This window comes from Trachemys scripta, chromosome 9, assembly GCF_013100865.1.
Source record: "Trachemys scripta elegans isolate TJP31775 chromosome 9, CAS_Tse_1.0, whole genome shotgun sequence".
Taxonomy (NCBI): Eukaryota; Metazoa; Chordata; order Testudines; family Emydidae; genus Trachemys; species Trachemys scripta.
The window spans coordinates 87,942,131-87,961,677 of NC_048306.1; the positions used below are offsets into that span (position 1 = coordinate 87,942,131).

At 40.7% G+C, this 19,547-nt stretch overlaps 1 protein-coding gene across 1 annotated transcript in view; it reads left to right on the forward strand.

The window, feature by feature from the left end:
* Positions 1–1,830: 1,830 nt before the first annotated feature.
* Positions 1,831–19,547, forward strand: part of SEC62 (SEC62 homolog, preprotein translocation factor) — a 31,710-nt gene continuing 13,993 nt past the window's right edge. The window contains exons 1-3 of the mRNA XM_034781220.1: positions 1,831–1,934; positions 10,808–10,916; positions 16,351–16,456. Of these exons, the coding sequence (XP_034637111.1) occupies positions 1,899–1,934; positions 10,808–10,916; positions 16,351–16,456 (251 nt within the window). The 5' untranslated portion in view covers positions 1,831–1,898. The remainder of the gene's footprint in view (positions 1,935–10,807; positions 10,917–16,350; positions 16,457–19,547) is intronic.

The following is a 19,547-nucleotide window of genomic DNA, read 5'->3' on the forward strand; positions in this document are numbered from 1 at the left end:
TAAACATCACACTTCTGTCTGAATATATTTTACCCACTATTTTTAGAAGAAACACCTAATTTTACTCTATCTAAAATAGATTAAAACTTTATTTCCCTATATTTTCAATTTATTTTGTGTATAGTCCCCTCTACAGTCAGCCAGTTTAACTTGTAGCTTGTGTGGATCTGTTGTCCAGCACCAACGGAGAGAAAAACGTTTACAAAAAATAGGAAATTGTGATTCTAAAATGCGCAGGATGATTCAGGGGCAAGTATATCTGAAAATATTTTAAACTTTTTTTTACTGTTTTCAATTGATAGTATAATTTTCATTTGCGCATGAATACAAACTGAGACAGGCTGAGCGCTTCCAGATTAGCAGGAATAACCAGGTACAACAAGGTTTGATGTGGGTTGCATATTCTGGTACAGAACTAAACATGCTTTGCTAATATATATGGCCTATTAGTAAAAGCATGTGGTTAAACAATCTCAGATAAAAAGGTATTTGATTTTTATGTAAGGTGTATATCTGCACCTATCGCTTAAACTATGGGAAAGGGTCTGACTAACCTAAACAGGTACAATGCCTTCATAACCTGTGGACATATCAACAGGCATCTACAAATGGAGGCACGGTGCATCAACTACTGTATCTTTGCTTTAGTCTAATCTCTCATCTAGGAATGTGTAGTCAATTGTTCATTCTAAATGTATGTGCCTATATTCAAAAGAATGGGTTATTACTAATCTAGTTTTGAGGCAGCCTTTCAAGATGGAGAATAACGTCTATGACCATTTACTGATACTCTTTGGTTTGTTTAATCTATTGCCCGGCATAAAATAGCGTACCTGGCAGACTGTACCTGGAGTGCTGCCACACACATTTGGTACACTGTGACGTGCTTTGTATTGTACATGAATAGAACACATGAGCACAGTAGGCAGAGATGAAGAAAAACACCTGAGTAAATATAGATTTAGGAGCTTAACTTCGGGCATTCAGTTTAAAATTTTTGACCAAGGATTTTGTAGCCTTTTGGACCAAATTCTGGACCTTTTCAAAACAGGCTGCCTCTAGCCAATGTGCAAAAATGCATGCACAATTGGGCACCTAAATTTGGGGGCTCATTTCAGGCAATTGTTCTAAATTGTGATAGCTGCATACATGAGTTTGTGTATACTGACACAGAGTCGTAGTTGAAGGCCAGAAGAGAACATCCCCTCAGATTCTAGGCTATCACCCAGTTATCCCTTGAAATGAACCTAATAACCTGGATTTTAGACTAAAGCATTACAGCCCTCGACAGACTAAAAAAAACTGTTGTGTGGCACAGGAAGAGACTAGCAGGGCCCGAGGTGCACGAATGCCCCAAAATGGTGATGACCCTGGACACAAGGGAGAGAAAAGAACCCCAGGGATACAGCCACACTTGAATGGTTAATGAGTTAATTAACGTGTTGATTAAGACGTGTTAACTAACACCACTGTGAGCGCTAGTGTAGACACCACACCAGCACCTGCCATCGGTGGCCCGTCCAGGGGCGCTAGGTAAGATGCAGGCACCACAGCTACATTCCCCTCCCCTCCCCTCAGGCGGGGCGATGAGGGAGCAGGGAGCGCGCTACTGAGGAGGCCGCCTAATACCCAGCGGGGTGCTCGCCCCCGCCGTGCTGGACAGCGGATGCGCAGGGCACGTATCCTGGCTCGAGCCCCGCCGGGAGCCCGCCAAAACTGCCTGCGCCCCCGTCCGGCGAGCCGGTCCCTATCCCAGCCCCCACACTACCCCAACCCCTCCCGCCAGGCGTGAGCCCCAGCTGAGCTACCCGTCAGCTCCGCCCCGCTCACATAGCGGCTCCCGCGGCCTCTCGCGAGGCTCCCGCCCCCACGTCACCGGCAAACCAGACGGCGACAACATGGCGGAGCGGAGGAGACATAGGAAGCGGATCCAGGTAGTGCAACTTCCCTCGGGGACGCGTTGTGTCCTCCTGCCCCGCCTCTACTCCCGCGCGAGCCCCCTGCGGCTGGCCCTGCTCCCCACCCCCGAGGCCTCCGGCCCCCCCTCCCCCCCACTAGCCTCTCGCCCCAGCCCGTCTCCCTCCCGTACAGCCCCGCCAGCGTGCCCCTCTCCTCCCTGGAGCACCCCTGCCCTTCTCCCGCCTGGAGCCTGCGCGCCCCGCCGCATGCCCCTCTCCCCACCCGCCTGCAAAGCCCAGCCCACCTGTCCCGCTGGCACCCTGCATCATGTGAGCACACGCGGACCACCCTCGCCATGCTGCCCCTGTCGTGATATCGTAGCAATACATCACCCCCGCCCTGTCCGTGCTGGCCTGCGTGCACCCACCCACCTCCTGGGCATGCTCACATGCCCCCTCTCCCCCCACACGCACAAACACACCTGTGCAGAGGGGCCCCCCCCCCCCCCCCCCAGTGCGCCTCACCTGTCGCAAAAGCGCGGCTGTGCGCTGCCCATTGAATTAATGGGAATGACAATTTTCTTCTCTTGGAGGAGGGGACGGAAGGGGTTTCCACATTTAAGAACCGGTATTTTATAAAGAACGTCTGAATTTCTCATACCTTCTTGCAGCTTAAAGACCTATTCAGTTGTAAACAAGAATATGTGGAAGGGATTTTCTTCATAATATGGTTTAAAACGTTTCATTATTTTTCTTAAAGAGACAAGGGGGGGTGAGGTAATATCTTCTATTGTAACAGCTTCTTTTGGTGAAAGAGATGAGCTTTTGGGAAATTTAGACAAATGATTACTTTTGTGAATAGTGGGTGTTTTTTCGGGTACAGTAAATCACCCCTCCTCCTTTCCTTCTCTTCCCCCCCCCCAAAAAAAATCTTATATATTTAAATGTTTATTTAGACAAATACTAATGGGGGGAGGGGAGAGGAGTAAATACAGTTTTTCAGTAAATATTCAATTGGGGGAATAAAGTATTTATTACAACTGTAACAATAAAGGTATCTGTAGTTCAGGTTGCCAAAACATATTGGGTGGGATCCAAGGTACTTAAGTTCCTAAATCGCAGTTTTGGTGCCACTGAGATCCATAAAACACCCACTAAATGCTGTAGGTGTCTAAACTCATTTGGCACCTAAGTTTTCAGGGTAAAAGTTCTCCTTTGTGCCTATGTTTATGTCTCTGAGAGTGTGCATGTCTGCCTTCCTCAAGGTGTTGAGACACCATCTCCTGCCTAAACCGCAGAGCGATTCACAAGCCCAGGAAAGATAGGCAGCCAAATGCCTATCTCACATGCATGGCCCAAACTGGTAGGTGGCCTATGAATGTGCCTACCAGATTGGGTCCCATTCAGAATCTGGCCGGAGGAGGAGGAGGAGGAGATGGTGCCCATCTTATAACTTTAGCCCCATGGTTAGAGCATTCACGTGGGACGTGGGAGATCCCGGTTCAATTCCCCCTTCTCTAGCAGAGGGAGAGGGATGATTTGGACAGGGGTATCCCACATCTCTCAGGAGAGTGCCCTAATCATTGATGTGGGGTTCCCTCAAAGTCTCTTGCTGAAGCTTGTCCACCGTGGATAAATAATAAGTGAGTGGAGCAGAGGAACTGAAGCCAGGGTCTCTGACTTCCCAGGTGGATGCCTTACCCACTGTACTACAGTCATTCTTTCCCTCTGTCTCTGGCCCAATGACTATTTAATGATTTATCCACAGTGGAACAGTCATTGAGTGAGAGAGAGTTTCTGAGAATTTACAAGTTATTTTGTTAAGTTAGTTTACGTTAATTAAAGACAATCCTTTAAGAAATTAAGCAGCTATCAATCTTTTCTCTGTCCCAAATGATCTTAACAATGGAATAATGCAGGCATTTCAGACTTCCCATATAGTTAAAATTAATTGAAATCTTGTGCAAGAGCACAGGGGGAACCGTGGAAGCACAGAGAGTCACCGACTAAGATCTCTTACCCTCCTTCACATATCACCAGTTTTGCTAATACAGCCCTCTCACTTAATAAGTCAATTGCAAATTAAGGGTCAGATTCTCCAGTATGCTTAATGCTGCTCTGATGATGCAAAGCAGCTGTAAAACCATCTTAACTAGCTGATGTGCTCTGGCTGTTTTGGTGTACTGTTGAATTTGCCCCTAAATTTAAAATTTCAAAAAAAGATTTTGAGGTTGATATTACAGATCTTCAAATAATTAGAAATGTTGTATGGTAATATTCTTCTCCTGACTTTACAGGAGGTTTCTTGTTTAGTATTCATGTCTGAAAAAACCTTAGAGAAATGGAGACAAGAAAACTGCATTAACATGGAATTAAGTTTGAGACTATATATCAAATATATCAGTAACTTCCCAGTTGAAAACATTATAGAGAAGTTGTAATGTTCCTAAACCCAAGCATTACAAACCCAGAAAATGATGCCCTGCAGGGAGGGGAATATGTGAAAAAATCTGTCTTTAAAAATAAATTTAATCTGGGATCACAAATACTACATTACTTTAGAGCAGAGATGAGGTTGTTTAGATTTCTTCACCACGTATTTTTTTTTTTTAACCTGAATATGTTTGGAATTCTTCTAAATGTAACCTTAACTCTGAATTTCCTGGGTTTGTAATGTATCTTTTGGGAATAATTACGCCATCCCCGTAATGTTGTATTACTGATATATTCTCTCAACCTTAACTTCATTTTAGCTATTTTGTCTGGGAATATATATGTGTGTGTATGCACATTTGTGAACTCATGGACGCAGTGTTCATGTAATGAATTGTAGAGTCATACAATACGTCTATTTATTCACTTTGATCATCTCACGTGCCCCGTGCTCACTAATCTATCACACTGGGACTTATTCTAGCATGCCATGCCTGTGATCAGCGTCAAACAGCCACCATTAAAAACCACCACCAACAAAAAACTGTCAGAGAAACGTTTCCTCTTTCTTCCTCCCAGTGTGGAATTTTCTGGGGGGTGGGGGGCAAATCATACCTGGTTTGAGGCCCAAGAAGGGCAGGATTCATTCTTATGCTTGTGACCTGTTCTTTTTTTTAACTTTTTAAAAAAATTACTATTAAAAAAAAAAAATAAACTGGAAAAAGCATAGATAGAACAAGAAAATAATCAGGTGCTTACAAGTTAGAACTGCATCCATTGCAATAATATGATACAATACTCTAAAGTGTCAGTGATTGAATTATTCTTTATATAGCAAACAAAATACAAACAAATAGGATTAAATACAGTCCAGGAAAACACTCACCAATAACAATTTACATATGACATTTAATGTCTGGTGTAATAACAACCTAAGGCTCCAATCCTGCAAACACTCATACACGAATTTAAAGCATTTAAGAAGTACTCCTGAATTGAGCAGGACTATTCACATGCTTAAAGTTAAGTATGTGTATAAGAGTTGGCAAGACCAAAGCCTAAATTTGTAACACAAATACGTAGATAAACATATGTTGCCTTCTTAGCAGTTTCTCCATCATATATCAAACAGAATGTTGGAGATGAGTCCATGAAAAGAGGTTTCAGAGTAACAGCCGTGTTAGTCTGTATCCGCAAAAAGAACAGGAGTACTTGTGGCACCTTAGAGACTAACAAATTTATTAGAGCATAAGCTTTCGTGGACTAAGAAGTGGGCTGAAAGCTTATGCTCTAATAAATTTGTTAGTCTCTAAGGTGCCACAAGTACTCCTGTTCTTCTTTTTCCATGAAGAGAGTACTCTTTAATTTGCAGAGTTCTTAATTGGCCAAAATGAGTCAATTGTTTTTCTCAGCTTCTTGGACTGTCTTGGCATAGTTCAAAAAGGATCACCAGTTTTCAAAGTAATACTGCAAGCCGCCTCTATTAAGAGAGTCAATTTTTCCATTATAAGGGTATATCAGATTTTCTGGAACCAAGGGTGGAATCCATGAATCAATGTAGGCTCCTAACTTCTGTTTAATCGGTGGAAGTTCCTAACCTTAATATAAGTTAGGAGTCGACTGTTGTTTTGTGGACTCCACCCTAACTGTTTATTATAGGCTGGTGTTTAAGCTTCCAATTATCTGCCAGTGAATAGCTATAAAAAAGCCTGACTTTAAAGTCTGGCATTTTGTGGACTTGCTGGGCAGTAAGCAGGAGCTTTATCCCATTGAGAAGGGAGAGATTCCCAGCAATGGGACATCTAGCCATGGAAGGTGCAAAGGTAACAGTATAGTCAAAACAATTTTATGTTTAGAAAAACTATTTAAAATAACTTCTTGGAGGATTTTATGTGTCTGACATTGAATTCATAGTAATTAAGTCAAACGACTTTACAGGAGGAAAGAGATGAGATGAAAAGAAGCTCCAATAAAAACTTTTAAATTTCTGTAAAATGTTCTTAAAATAGTTCTTTGCTGGTGGCTTTCAATAGAATGCAATGGCTAATAATATATATTCATAGGGTTTTAAAGAGGAGACTTTGCCTGGACGCGTGGCATAGAGAACAATGTATAATTAACCATGGCACACATTAAATGGATTAAAAGCTGGGAAACAGGGAATCATCAAGTAGGTGTGTCTTTAGTGGGGTCCCACCGGTATCTGTTCTTGGCCCTGCACTATTTAACATTTTTATCTATGACCTGGAAGAAAACACAAAATCATCACTAAAAGTTTGCAGATGACACACAAATTGGGGAAATAGTAAATATTGAGGACAGGTCACTAATACACAGCAACCTTGATTGCTTGTTAAACTGAGCACAAACAAACAATGTGCATTTTAGTATGACTAATGTAAACGTATTCATCTAGGAACAAAGAATGCAGGCCATACTCACAAGAGAGGGGAACTCTATCCTGGAAAGTAGTGACTCTGAAAAAGATTTGGAGTCTTGGTGGATTATCAGCTGAATATGATTTCCCAGTGTGATGCTGTGGCCAAAAGGACTAATACAATCCTTGGATGCATAAACAGGGGAATCTCGAGTAAGAGTAGAGAGGTTATTTTATCTTTGTATCTGGCACTAGTGCAACTGCTCCTGGAATACTGTGTCCAGTTCTGGTGTCCACAATTCTAAAAGGATGTTGAAAAATTGGAGAAGGTTCAAAGAAGAACCATGAGAATGATTAAAAGATTAGCAAACGTGCCTCATAGTGATAGACTCTGGGAGCTCAATTTATTTAACTTAACAAAGAGATGGTAACGGGGTGATTTGATTTCAGTCCACAAGTATCTACATGAGGAATACATATTTTTATAGTGGGCTTTTCCATCTAGCAGAGAGAGGTATAACACAATCCAATGGCTGGAAATTGAAACTAGACAAATTCACACTGGAAATAGGGTGTAAATTTTTAACAATGAGAATAATTAACCACTGGAACAATGTATCAAGATTCATGGTGGATTCTCCATCACTAATAATTTTTAAATCAAGATTGGATGTTTTTCTAAATGATATGCTCTAGGAATTATTTTAGGGAAATTTTGTGCCCTGTGCTATACAGGAGGTCAGACTAGATTACTACAGTTGGTGTTCTGGCTTGGGAATCTATTAATCTAGACATAGAACAATGAAGGAGGTTAGGCTCTTGATTTAGGCAAAATAAGAAAAAAACAAGTTTCTCATATCCCACCAGGATTTGTTTCCTTTCCATAGTTATGTAGTCTCTCATTTTCCCCATATCTAGTTGTGTTGTTTCTCTCCCTCTTGAAATCCCACCCTCATCTCTTTTCCTTTTTGTTCTGTTTCCACTCAGTGGTGTTTCCCTACCACACAGCTCTCTTCTGTGTAGTGTTCTGGCAGCAGGGTGAAATTTATTAAAATTTTGGTCTTTGAAGGATCAATAAAAGGGATTTTGGAGATAAAAATTTTAGTAAATCTTACTTGGGTGGCAGTTTAACTGAGGTAGTAGGAAGAGCACTATATTCAACAAAATGTTGAAAAGAGAAAATCCTGAGGGAATCGGATTGCTAAAAATGGTGTGATACTTAGTGATATTGAGGTTTCTGAAGACCCAAGACTTAGATTTTTCTCAGAAAAATTAATCTGTATATATATAAAAAGGATGTATTTAAAAAAATAAAAAACTTTTCCTTTACAGACTCCAGGTTAATATCTGTTTAAGAAAAAGTCTAAATACATATGGTCAAAAAAGAAAAACACCACCACAATACCCCCCCCCCCCCCCCGTATACCTGTTACCTAAGAAACCTGATCCAATGTGCTCTTTCATCTCTTGTTAAAAAAAACAAACATGTTTTATAACCTACAATGAAAGTATTCACTTAAACACAAAGTCGTCTTAGTCCAGTTCATTTGGACAGGTGTTCAGTTGAACATCACAGCTGGCACTTTGTTGGCAGTTTCAGAGACTAAGCTGTTGACTGAATAGGCACTTAGGTTGAACTGCACTGGCCAAATTCTAAAGTGGATAATTTTATGGTGCCTACCTAAAATTGTGCCTATACTTTCATTTGGATAAATAATTAATACTTATTAAATGCCTCTCATCTTAGTGTCACTGTATTTCACAAATATTAGTGTATATATAACCACTATTACATAGATGGAGAAACTGAGGCAAAGGTTGTGGTTGGCCAATGGCTCAGTGCAAGTTGGTGGCAGACATGGGAATAGAAATCCAGATTTCTTGACTTTCAGTCTTTCTCTAACCACTATTCACAGGCTTTTGGGATTCAACTAGATGAAAGATGTGTTGGTTGTTATTTTTATGAAGACTTTAACATCATAATCCTACAGTTGGTGGTTCTACATTTGGGTTGGAATCTGTGGGTAGGACATTGTACAATAGCTTGCACCACTGTTTCCGTGGTTTACCCCTTTGGTGGATGAATAAAGGACTGATCTTCAGAAGTGACAATAGAACACTTTTTACTAAAACTAAACCAATTTTCCCATTTGTTAGGGCTCTTTTAAGTTAGTTTCATGGTGATTTTTTTAAAAAGAGGTCAGGTGCTGAATGGAGAGACGGAAGGAGAATGGCAAGAGACAGAGGAGTGTACACATAAGAGATGTCAGATAGTAGAGGAGGAAGAAAAGAAGAACAAGAAAAACAGGAGATGTAGCAAAACAGGATATGAAGACAAAGATAATTTATTCCATGATGACAGCACTTACTGTCAGTCAGACAAGTAGTGTGGTCTTCAAAAAATCCAAGTCAGGTGTGGGGAAAGGACCAAATCACCTGGCATAAGGTTAGGAGAAAAAATTAGGCATGACCTTTGCTTTTAAAATGTTGTCTCCTACTATTTTGTCATTAAATATTAATTTTGAAATGTGATGCTTTTAGTTGTTGCACAACAACATTAAAGCTATGACTGAATATAATAAAGTGAAAAAATAGATGATTCTTTTTTAGTGAGAGAGATTTATATGGGGACACAATGTCAATGATCAGTAGTAGAGAGAGAGAAGGTTGGTGAGGTAATATCTTCAATTGGACCAATAACAGATATTACCTCACCCATCTTGTCTTTCTATTAACCTGGGACCAATATGATTACAAGAACACTGCACTGAGCAATATTGTTTTTTCTTAAAGAAAGGATGCATGTCTTACAGTTAAAATATAGTACCCTAGTAATCTGCAGATCTTACTTCTAGGCCTGGTTCTGTAACAGGCTTCCTTTGAGGGACCTTGGGCAACTCATATACCAGTCACTTAGTCTACAGTTAGTCTTAGCTCATCACTTGGGGCTAGATTTTCAGGGGTATTTAGGTGCCTAAAGGTGGAGGTAGGCACTTTTGTAAATCCCACTAAATACCTGAAGATGTAAGATAGACACTTAAATACTTTTGAAAATATGACCCCCTAGCCTTTGTGCCTGAGTTTCCAATACTGACCTGCTTGATGGGTCTAAATGCTAATTCATGCCTGTAAAGTGCTTTGAGATCCTTGGATGAAATGTGTTATAAAAGAGCAAATGTGGTTTGTTTTTTTTCCCCAGAGTGATATTTTTACTTTGACAGATTTCTTAAATGAATGCTAAAGATGTTACACAAACCAACAAAGACAAACAGAAAATAAATGTTCTCTCTCTAGGACACAGTGTAAGCTTTAATTTTTAATTTTGTTATTGTCTTCCATCTTTCATATGATTTAGACAAGATAATTGAGTTTCACATGCTGTGTGCTTGAGGTCATTTGCTTGAATTTTGTATAAAAATGTGTCCTGAATGAGTACATAATTCTTTGAAAAAGAGTGAAATTAACTTGTTAAATATAAATAAATAAAAATTAACTCATAAGTGAAGCCTGTCCCAGGTTCTAGGCACTCATGCCATCAGTTAAAAATACTCTTGGATCAAATACAGTCCTTTTCAGACTAAACAGGAACACATTCTTTTCTCCACAAATGTCTCCCATCAGACAGCAAAACATCTGGACAGGCAAGTGAGTGAAAATTGGGGTTTACTATAAACTCAGTAACTCACAACTGTAACTTGAGCCTCTACATGCTTATATACTTTTATAAAATATCCACTACCGTAATTCCTATTAGGAGACCCATCTTGCAATGATTAATAGCTTATCTAAACAAATTTCTTTCAAATTCTTTCAAAATAGTACAGATCCTTAGCCCAAGCTAAGTCCCATTTGTGCCATTCCACTTAAAGATGCTGTGAAGGTGTAGTTGGAGAATACCCTTGTGAGACAGAACTGGCATAATAGAATGCCTGGGGGACTTTTGGGGGATAGCATGATGCTATACTCTGGTGATCCTATGTCAGCAGAACAACCCCTGGGGACCGCTGCTTTAATTTATGCCCCCACAAAGTGGGAGGAGGTGGTGGAAAGGAAAGGAGGTGGTGGAAACCAGTATTAATTTTATATTTTTATATTATAGGAAGTTGGTGAGCCGTTCAAAGAGGAGAAAGCTGTAGCCAAATACCTACGTTTCAACTGTCCAACAAAATCTACCAACATGATGGGCCACAGAGTTGATTATTTTATTGGTAAGATTACTTGTAACCAAATAATGATACTGCATATTTACTAATATTGTACTTTTTTTAAAATTTAGGTTACTAATATTTTTAATTAGTAAGCTGTATATCATTTATAGCCCAGGGAAATTAACAAGGCACTTACTAGTCAGAAGATTACATTTACCAACCTGAAGTAGATGCAGAAGACACAGTCAGGAAAGCAGAAGTGAGGTCCAGAGTAAGACACCCTGGTGAAAAGCCCTATCTGTCTTCCACCCCTGTCTGCTGGTAAGGGAGGAGGACTGAGATTTCTAACAGGGAGTTATCCCTGCACCCTGCTTGGGGGGTCTAATGTTCACATCAGTCACTGAGTAGCAGGTGGCTGATAAATCTCATATCACATCCCACCTCTAGCTGCTGAAAGGGAGAAGTAGCTTTCTGTCTCTTCCCCATCCTCTTGAGTATCCTGGTTGCTGTGAAAGGGACTCTGCTACTTTACTTCCCCAAAGCCTTCAAGCTGCTGCAGGGAAAGTGGCAGCAAGTTCCCACTACACAACCCCTCTCTTAGTCTCCAGTTTTTGGGTCTTTTTTCTCTGTGAATAAAGACAGAGCTTTGTCAAACAGCAGTAGCAGCATTAAACTAACATGATTCATGATAGCTTCACAGTATTCCTGTAGGTTCTGGATGGAAGCAGGAAACTAACCAGAATCTTGTTAATTTCATTGTCTTGTTGCCTCACTGAGCTATGAAGAGGAGTAGAGGTACTGTGTGCAGACTTGGCAAGACAATACTACATTAGCTATTCTGTTCTCATCCTGAAACTTATCTTTGTAATGACAAGGGGTATAAATTATCTTTTAATATGAAATTGATGGCTTAGTCTCTCATAATCGCCAGGGAAACCTTCCCATGTGCCATGGCCAGTGATTTTTTTCAAATCCTATTTTTAGTTCACTTTTCATTGTGAAGTAATGTTACAAAAATTCTGAGGTGTTTTGTGTGGCATTAGGACTATTAGACAAGAAGTCCTACTTCTACTTATAACTTCATACAGACTGCTTTCTGTAGCCTTGGACGAGCTTCTGGATTTCCTGCCCTAGTTTCTCTATCTGTAAAATGGAAATGAGGGTAATAATTACGTACCTCAGATGGGTGTAGTGAGGCTCAATTAAGCTTCATAGTGTTTTTCAGATATAAAGGGCTATGTAAGAGCTATATACTTGTATTATAACTTTCTTGGTAGTTTGAATGGTTATACTTTATATTTTTCAATCACTTAGTTTCCTTGTAACTTTTGGAGATGACACCCTATCCTCCTGATCTTGTATTCACTGGTAAAATTTTATACAAAAATGGCAGTAATATAACAGCAAATTCTACTCTCATAAAATGAAAGCATTTCTTGCTTGAGTGTTCAGTAAGTCATGTTGTTGTTTAAAATGTTTATGCTAATCATTTTTTATTTTTTGAAGGGTGTCCGTCACCTCCTTTCTCCACCCCTCTCCCATCACCACCCTTAAAAGCCCCAAGTTAAGGTGACCTTCCTGACTGAGGAGAGCTGGATTTTGTTTCCTTCCTCCAGGGGCTAAGGATACTACTTTAACTTGTACCCATACCCTGCTCGCTTAGGGTGGTGTGGTATCAGGATTACTCCACCTGTATTTGGTATAATGGTGCTGTAATACTATAGTAATTCAAAGTCTCAGTTTTGCCTGGGTAGAAACAAAGTGCTTTATTGTGTATCTCTCAGTGTTATAGGGAAACCTCAAGGTGGGCACCCTCCTGCTGCCAACATTAGAAGCCAGGCATAGCTCGCCTCAGTTTCCATTTCAGCTGCCTATGCAAATGAATGTTGTCTCTCTCAGCAACAAATTCAGATGCTTTTATTCATATCAAGTGCCACAATCTTCACATCCCTCATGGTAAAAACAGTTTCTCCCAAAACCCCAAAGTAGAACACAGCACGCTTCAAGGTTACAACATAACACTCTTCAATCCCGTTCAGAGGTCACCATTCTCTGGTTGCCCACCTGAGAGTCATTAACGCTTCAACCCCAGTTTCTTTATCCCTGTTCCAGAACCTTCACTCTACGGGGCATTCACCTGAGAGTTCCAAGACCAGTTTCTTTCCCACAAGTCATCTTCTATAGCCGCACATTAGATGCCTGCAGCATTCCACTCCCCAGGCCTCCTTACCTATGAGTTTTACCTCTGGTCCTGCGGATCTTCCTCTAGAGTCAACTCCTTGCATCTAGGTCTGGCTTGCACTGATCAGACTGGTTCTTTCCCTCATTCCTAAGGCCTCTGCACAAGCTTTCCTGCAACTCATAAAGGTTCCCCAGCACTAGTCGGTCCTCCCAACAGCTTTCCTCAGAACTAGTCACCAGCAGCTCGTGGTTACTGTTTTCCTACTGTTCTTTCCCTCTAGCCACTCTTTGCTACTCTTCTGTTTCTCCTCTGGTCTCAGGCTGCTCATGCCTGCTGCCCCTTCCTGACTCTGACATGCTCACACTCTCTCTCTTTGTCTCAGTCTCCTCCTTTTGATATGATCCTGCTCTGAAGCCCAGTTGGAAGGCACCTGACCAGTCACAGGTGCAGTGGGGCCCTCTCTGTCTTAAAGAGGCAAGTCTCCCTGTGACTCCCAGAATACAGCCAAGATGATCAGTGTATTCCTAACTGTTTTTTTTTTTTTTCCTTCTTTTGCTTTTGATTCAGGTTCTCCTTCTAAACCATTTGTCTTATGTTGATTAGGAAATAATTTAATTCTTACTGTGGGATATAAAACAGAATTGTAAATAGTTTGTAAAAAGGATGAAATTCAAAAAGGACAAATGCAATGTACTCCATTTAGGAAGGAACAATCATTTGCACACACACAAAATGGGAAATCACTGCCTAGGAAGGGGTACTGCAGAAAGCGATCTGGGAGTCATAGTGGACCATAAGCTAAATATGAGTCAACAGTGTAACACTGTTGCAAAAAAAGCAAACATCATTCTGGGATGTATTAGCATGAGTGTTGTAAGTACAACATGAGAAGTAATTCTTCCGCTCTACTCCACACTGATTGGGCCTCAGCTGGAGTACTGTGTCCAGTTCTGGGCGTCACATTTCAGGCAAGACGTGGAAAAATGGGAGAAAGTCCAGAGAAGAGCAACAAAAATGATTAAAGATCTAGAAAACATGACCTATGAGGGAAGATTGAAAAAAATGGTTTTGTTTAGTCTGGAAAAGAGAAGATTGAGTGGGGACATAACAATTTTCAAGTACATAAAAGGTTGTTACAAGGAGGAAGGAGAAAAATTGTTCTTCTTAACCTCTGAGGATAGGACAAGAGGCAATGGGCTTAAATTGCAGCAAGGGAGGTTTAGATTGGACATTAGGAAAAACTTCTTAACTGTCAGGATGGTTAAGCACTGGAATAAATTGCCTAGGAAGATTGTGGAATCTCCATCATTGGAGATTTTTAAGAGCAGGTTAGACAAACACCTGTCAGGGATGGTCTAGATAATACTTAGTCCTGCCATGAGTGCAGGGAACTGGACTAGATGGCCTCTTGAGGTCCCTCCCAGTCCTATGATTCTATGATTGACAGAATAGTTCAACAATATATTTTGCCATGAAGCTATTCTAGAGTTCCAACAAACTTGAATTTGGAGTAAAGACTTAATTGTGTACCATGTGATTGGACTGGATTTTGGAAGTGTTTTCATGAAGTCTACACTTTACTGGTATGATGCTCTGGCACTGTACAGATTATAGTTCTATGATATTATGCTTTTTTAAAAAAAAACCTCAATAATAAGAGATTGTAAAAAAAAAAAAAAAAAAAAGTAATACACCAGACTAAAGAGTGAAAAAATTGTTGCTCTTTTCCTAGCTACACACACAAACAGTTGCGTTTGTGTTTTACATGCATACAACCTCAAACTGGGAGATCACATGGTATAATCAATAACATTAATAGAATACTTCAGTAATGATCAGCTGAAAGCAAAGGCTTTCAGTTTTGAAGGCTTAAAATTGGAGTCCAGATTGGCAGCCTGTTTATGCGGTAGCTATTGTACAAAGTGTAAATATTAAAACAGAAGGGGGAAAAGGATGTATGATCAGCTGTGCCAGAGCTCCAGTCAGTGCAGCTGAAGAGTTGGACAGAGGTAGTTCTGCTGTAAATTACCTTCTCACTAAACACCTGACTGCAGCGGCCCCCACAGCCATTCTGTAGCCAAGGAGTAACAGAGCACAGCAACACTCCAGCCAGGCCTTGTTTCCCCAAAATGCCCTCTATGATGAGACTGGGAAGCAATGCTGTGGGGCTGGCTACATTATCTTTCTGCCATCTGAATATTCCACTATGCCAGAGAAATTTCCATATACTGGTATCTGGTTAAATTGGCTTGAAGCTGCATTGTATTGCCAGTGCAAAGTAACTTTATTGGGGGCCAGGATCTGAGCTGGAGCCTTTAAACTGCTAAAGTAACTAATCAGATCTCTTGGAGAGTTGAGTTATGGGAGTTGGGATTTGGTTTTGTTTGGTTGTTTTAAGCTTTAAAATCTTCATTATGATTTCAGAAACTCTTTCTGAGCCTGTGTACATATGCTTACACCTTCGTACATGTTTGGACATTTGGTGTCTGCAGGCCAGTTTATATAAAAGGTGTGGGACAGCAATTTCTGGGAACAGGATAATCAGAATTTTCCAGGATAAACAAATAACTCTTCGCTTGTTCTTTTTATCTTATCTGCTCCATGATTAGTGTGTTGCTGTTATTTTAGAGCCTGGACATAACAATCCGTTTCATATTTTGTGCCAGATTTTTGCTTTAGATAGTCACATGGCTTCCTTTCATAGAATTTGACCAAGAATATTTAAAGATTGAACTGTTACGTTAAAAAAATCATGCCTTGAAATAAAAAAAAAAGTCAGATTTTTAAAATTTAACTACTTACATGTTGTACTTCCTGCATTTCAGCATGGATAGCAAAAATGGACTAATCAGTTTAACTTTTTTATTTTCATTCACTAGCAGCACAAACTACTATAGAGGATAATCTCTTTTTTTAAGGTTCCATTGGAATTTCTTAAAAAAACAGAAAATCCTCACATCTTAGTTTTGGAATTATAACAGAATTCTTCTTTGGGATAAGATTTGATCTTGCAATGTCCTGTTTAAACTGGTTTGTAATATAATATTGTAAAAAGTATGCAACTGAACCTGGATTCTTTATGCAGGCAAGGTTCCCATTGGCATCAATGAGAGTTCTGTTGCAACACTGGCATCTCTCTCTCTGAGAGTGGGGTGTTTTTGTTTCATTATGCAGGTAGGGTTTTGTTCCTGTATTTAGCAAAACTGAGAACTAATTACAGATTCTGTTTTTGTAGTATTTGGGTGGATCAAATATTGAAGTGAGCTCTTTCTATATTTTATCACAGGTTTGTTTTTCCTTTTTTCCTTTCAGCCTCAAAAGCTGTGGACTGCCTTTTGGATTCTAAATGGGCAAAAGCCAAGAAGGGAGAAGAAGCCTTATTTACAACTCGAGAGTCTATAGTTGACTATTGCAACAGGTAGGGCCTTCTAGTCAAGATAAATAGTCTTAATAAAAAGTACAGTTTTCAAAAGCATTAAAGTCCCATGTTCTGAAGGCCCTAAATCACTTGGACCCTTTTGAAAATGGGACAGATACTTTTGAAAATTATATTTTCACTATTTTTCTTAACCTTTTGTGTGTACATTATAGTTACTTCAAAATAGACTGCTGAAGCAATGTATGTTTTTGATTAGAATGTTTGAAAAAATATTTGTGGTGTATCAGTAACATAGAAATAATGTAGTTTAATCATTGTAATTATATAGTCATTAACAATTAGAAGAACTTATTGGGTCTAATCCTGTAATTACTGGTGGCTTTGCCACTGGAGCAGCACCCCTAGAGGAAAAAGGAGACAGTAAAATAATAGCAAAGTAAGTATCTTTCTCCCAATTCCACAAACATTTTATGTTTATCTAGTAGAATAGCTGCTCTTTCAGATGAAGAAAGTATTTCTTCACACAACACACAGTCAACCTGTGGAACTCTTTGCCAGAGGATGTTGTGAAGGCCAAGACTATAACAGGGTTCAAAAAAGAACTAGATAAATTCATAGAGGATAGGTCTAACAATGGCTATTAGCCAGGATGGATAGGGATGGTATCCCTAGCCTCTGTTTGCCAGAAGGTGGGAATGGGCAACAGGGGATGGATCACTTGATGATTACCTGTTCCATTCATTCCCACTGGGGCACCTAGCATTGGCCACTGTCAGAAGACAGGATACTGGGCTAGATGGACCTTTGGTCTGACCCATTATGGCTGTTCTTATGTAAGAATTCTGTGCTCTGAAGGCCTGGGCTCTATAACCCACAAATCTCCAGCAGCAGTCAATCAAGAGCCTGTCGGCTGCATCGGAAGGCAACAAAGATAGATTTTAAGTTCCTACTTTATGACTTGTAGGAGCAAAACGAACCTTCCAATAAAGACTGAAATTGGGAGAAGCTGTAAATGCCTTGTTGTTCTTCAAGTGATTGTCCACGTGGATTCCACCTTAGGCACATCAGATTGGATTTTTTTGGCCAGCAGTGCTTGTTGGGGCTGGACCTGTGCTCTAGATGTCCTCCAGCCCCTGCACTCAAGGGCATAAGGGCAGAGTGGGCCCAGCAGTTCCTCAGTTCCTACTTATCAGTCACGGCCCTACTGGACTGCCTGGTTTATGCAGCCATATGCCCTCAAACCAACATCCTCTGCCCTCACATCTAGGGTAAGATCGTTTTCCCCTAAGAGGGAGGAGGCTATAACAGGCAGGGGCAGAGGAACAGTTGATCCTGGGAACAATTTCATCCTCCTCCCCTGATATGGCAGCCAATCTTTCTACCTTTTCCAACAGATGACTTGAAGGCATTCCAAAACTGAAGAAATGTATGGCCAAGACCCTTGACATCCCACTGAAATTAGTGTAAGAGAAATTGCAAAAGCTGCTAGACATTCTGCACCCTTCCATGTCTAGTAGACTCTATGCTTATTAACAAGGAATTATTAGAACCTACAGTGGACTTGTGGCAGGCTCCAGCATCGATACCTGCCACTTACAAAAGCGTGGATAGACAGTATGAAGTTCCTCCTAAGGGCTGCAAGTATTTTTATTTGCTTCTTAATAGGCATCAGGTTTAAAACAAATATAAGGAAGTTCTTCTTCACACAACACACTGTCAACCTTTGGAACTCGTTGCCATGAGATGTGGTGAAGGCTAAAAGTATAACTGGGTTCAAAACAGAATTAGATATGTTCATGGAGGACAGGTCCATCAATGGCTTTTAGCCAAGATGGTCAGGGATGCACCCCAGGCTCCCGGTGTCCCTAAACCTCCAGCTGCCAAGTGCTCAGGCTGGATGACAGGAGATGGATCACTCAGAATTGTCCTGTTCTGTTAATTCCCTCTAAAACATCTGGCACTGGTCATTGCCAGAGACAGGATATTGGACCCTAGATGGACCATTTGTCTGACCCACCATGGCCATTCCTGTAGTGCCAAATTCACTTGTTATAGTGGCTGTTACAGAAAGATCCAAGCAGAAAGGGCCTCCAAAAACATCACCAAGGAAGAAGACCCCTAAGAAACTAGATCTGTTTGGCAGAGAAGACAGTTTTTCTGCTGATCTCCCAACTACCAGCTTTTGGCAAAATATGACTATCTGAACTGGGACAAATTCTCTGTTTATGGAAAGACTGCTTTAGGAGCATAAGGAAGAATTAAAATCCATCATGCTAGAGGCGCAGCTGATAGCTTTAACTTCCCTGTAGGCTGCTTTGGATGTATCTGATACATCCACATGCACTATGATCACATTGGTGGTGGTTCCAAATTGGAGAGGTCCAAAACACTAATCAGAAATGGATGAGGCCCTCCACTTGTTCAAGGACTCCTGAGTCACTTTGCGTTCTCTGGGTTTGTACAACTCAGCCCCGAGAAGAAAGCAAACCAGACCTCAAGATTCCTTCAGACATAATCGCTCTGCTCCATGCTGTTATAACTTTCTGAGGGCATTGGAGCGAGTAAGGGAGAAGCAGAGTTTCCAGAATAGACAACCCATCGCTTCTTCCTCTGCTGCAATGCACTCAATGTCTTCCTCTCAACAGCAGTTTTCATGCCATAGTTGAGGCCTTTTGGCAACTGTCTTTCTTTTTTCGGGGATGCCTGGGCTGGGATCGCTGTGGACCAGTGGGTGTGAGAGATTGTCAGCAAGAGGTATTGCATGCAGTTCCCGTTGTTTACTAACCTTCAGGTACCTTCCTTATTCCTCTTCTGAGATACTGTTGAAGCAAGAGTTGGTTTTTTTCCCTGCATCTCTGAACAGTGGTAGGAGGTGCCCTTTAAGTTCAGGGGAAGGAGTTCTTATTCACATTATATTTTCATTCCAAAGAAGAAAGGTGGCTGGCATCCTATTCTGGACCTTTGATGTCTCAACAACTTCATCTACCATTTCAGGTTCAGGATGGTGACTCGAGCTTCCATTAGATTCTCAAGACTTTCATGGCTCTAACCTTTCAAGACACCTATTTTTAGATATCCATACATCTGGCTCATAGGAAATACCTCAGATTCCTAGTAGGAACATCTCATT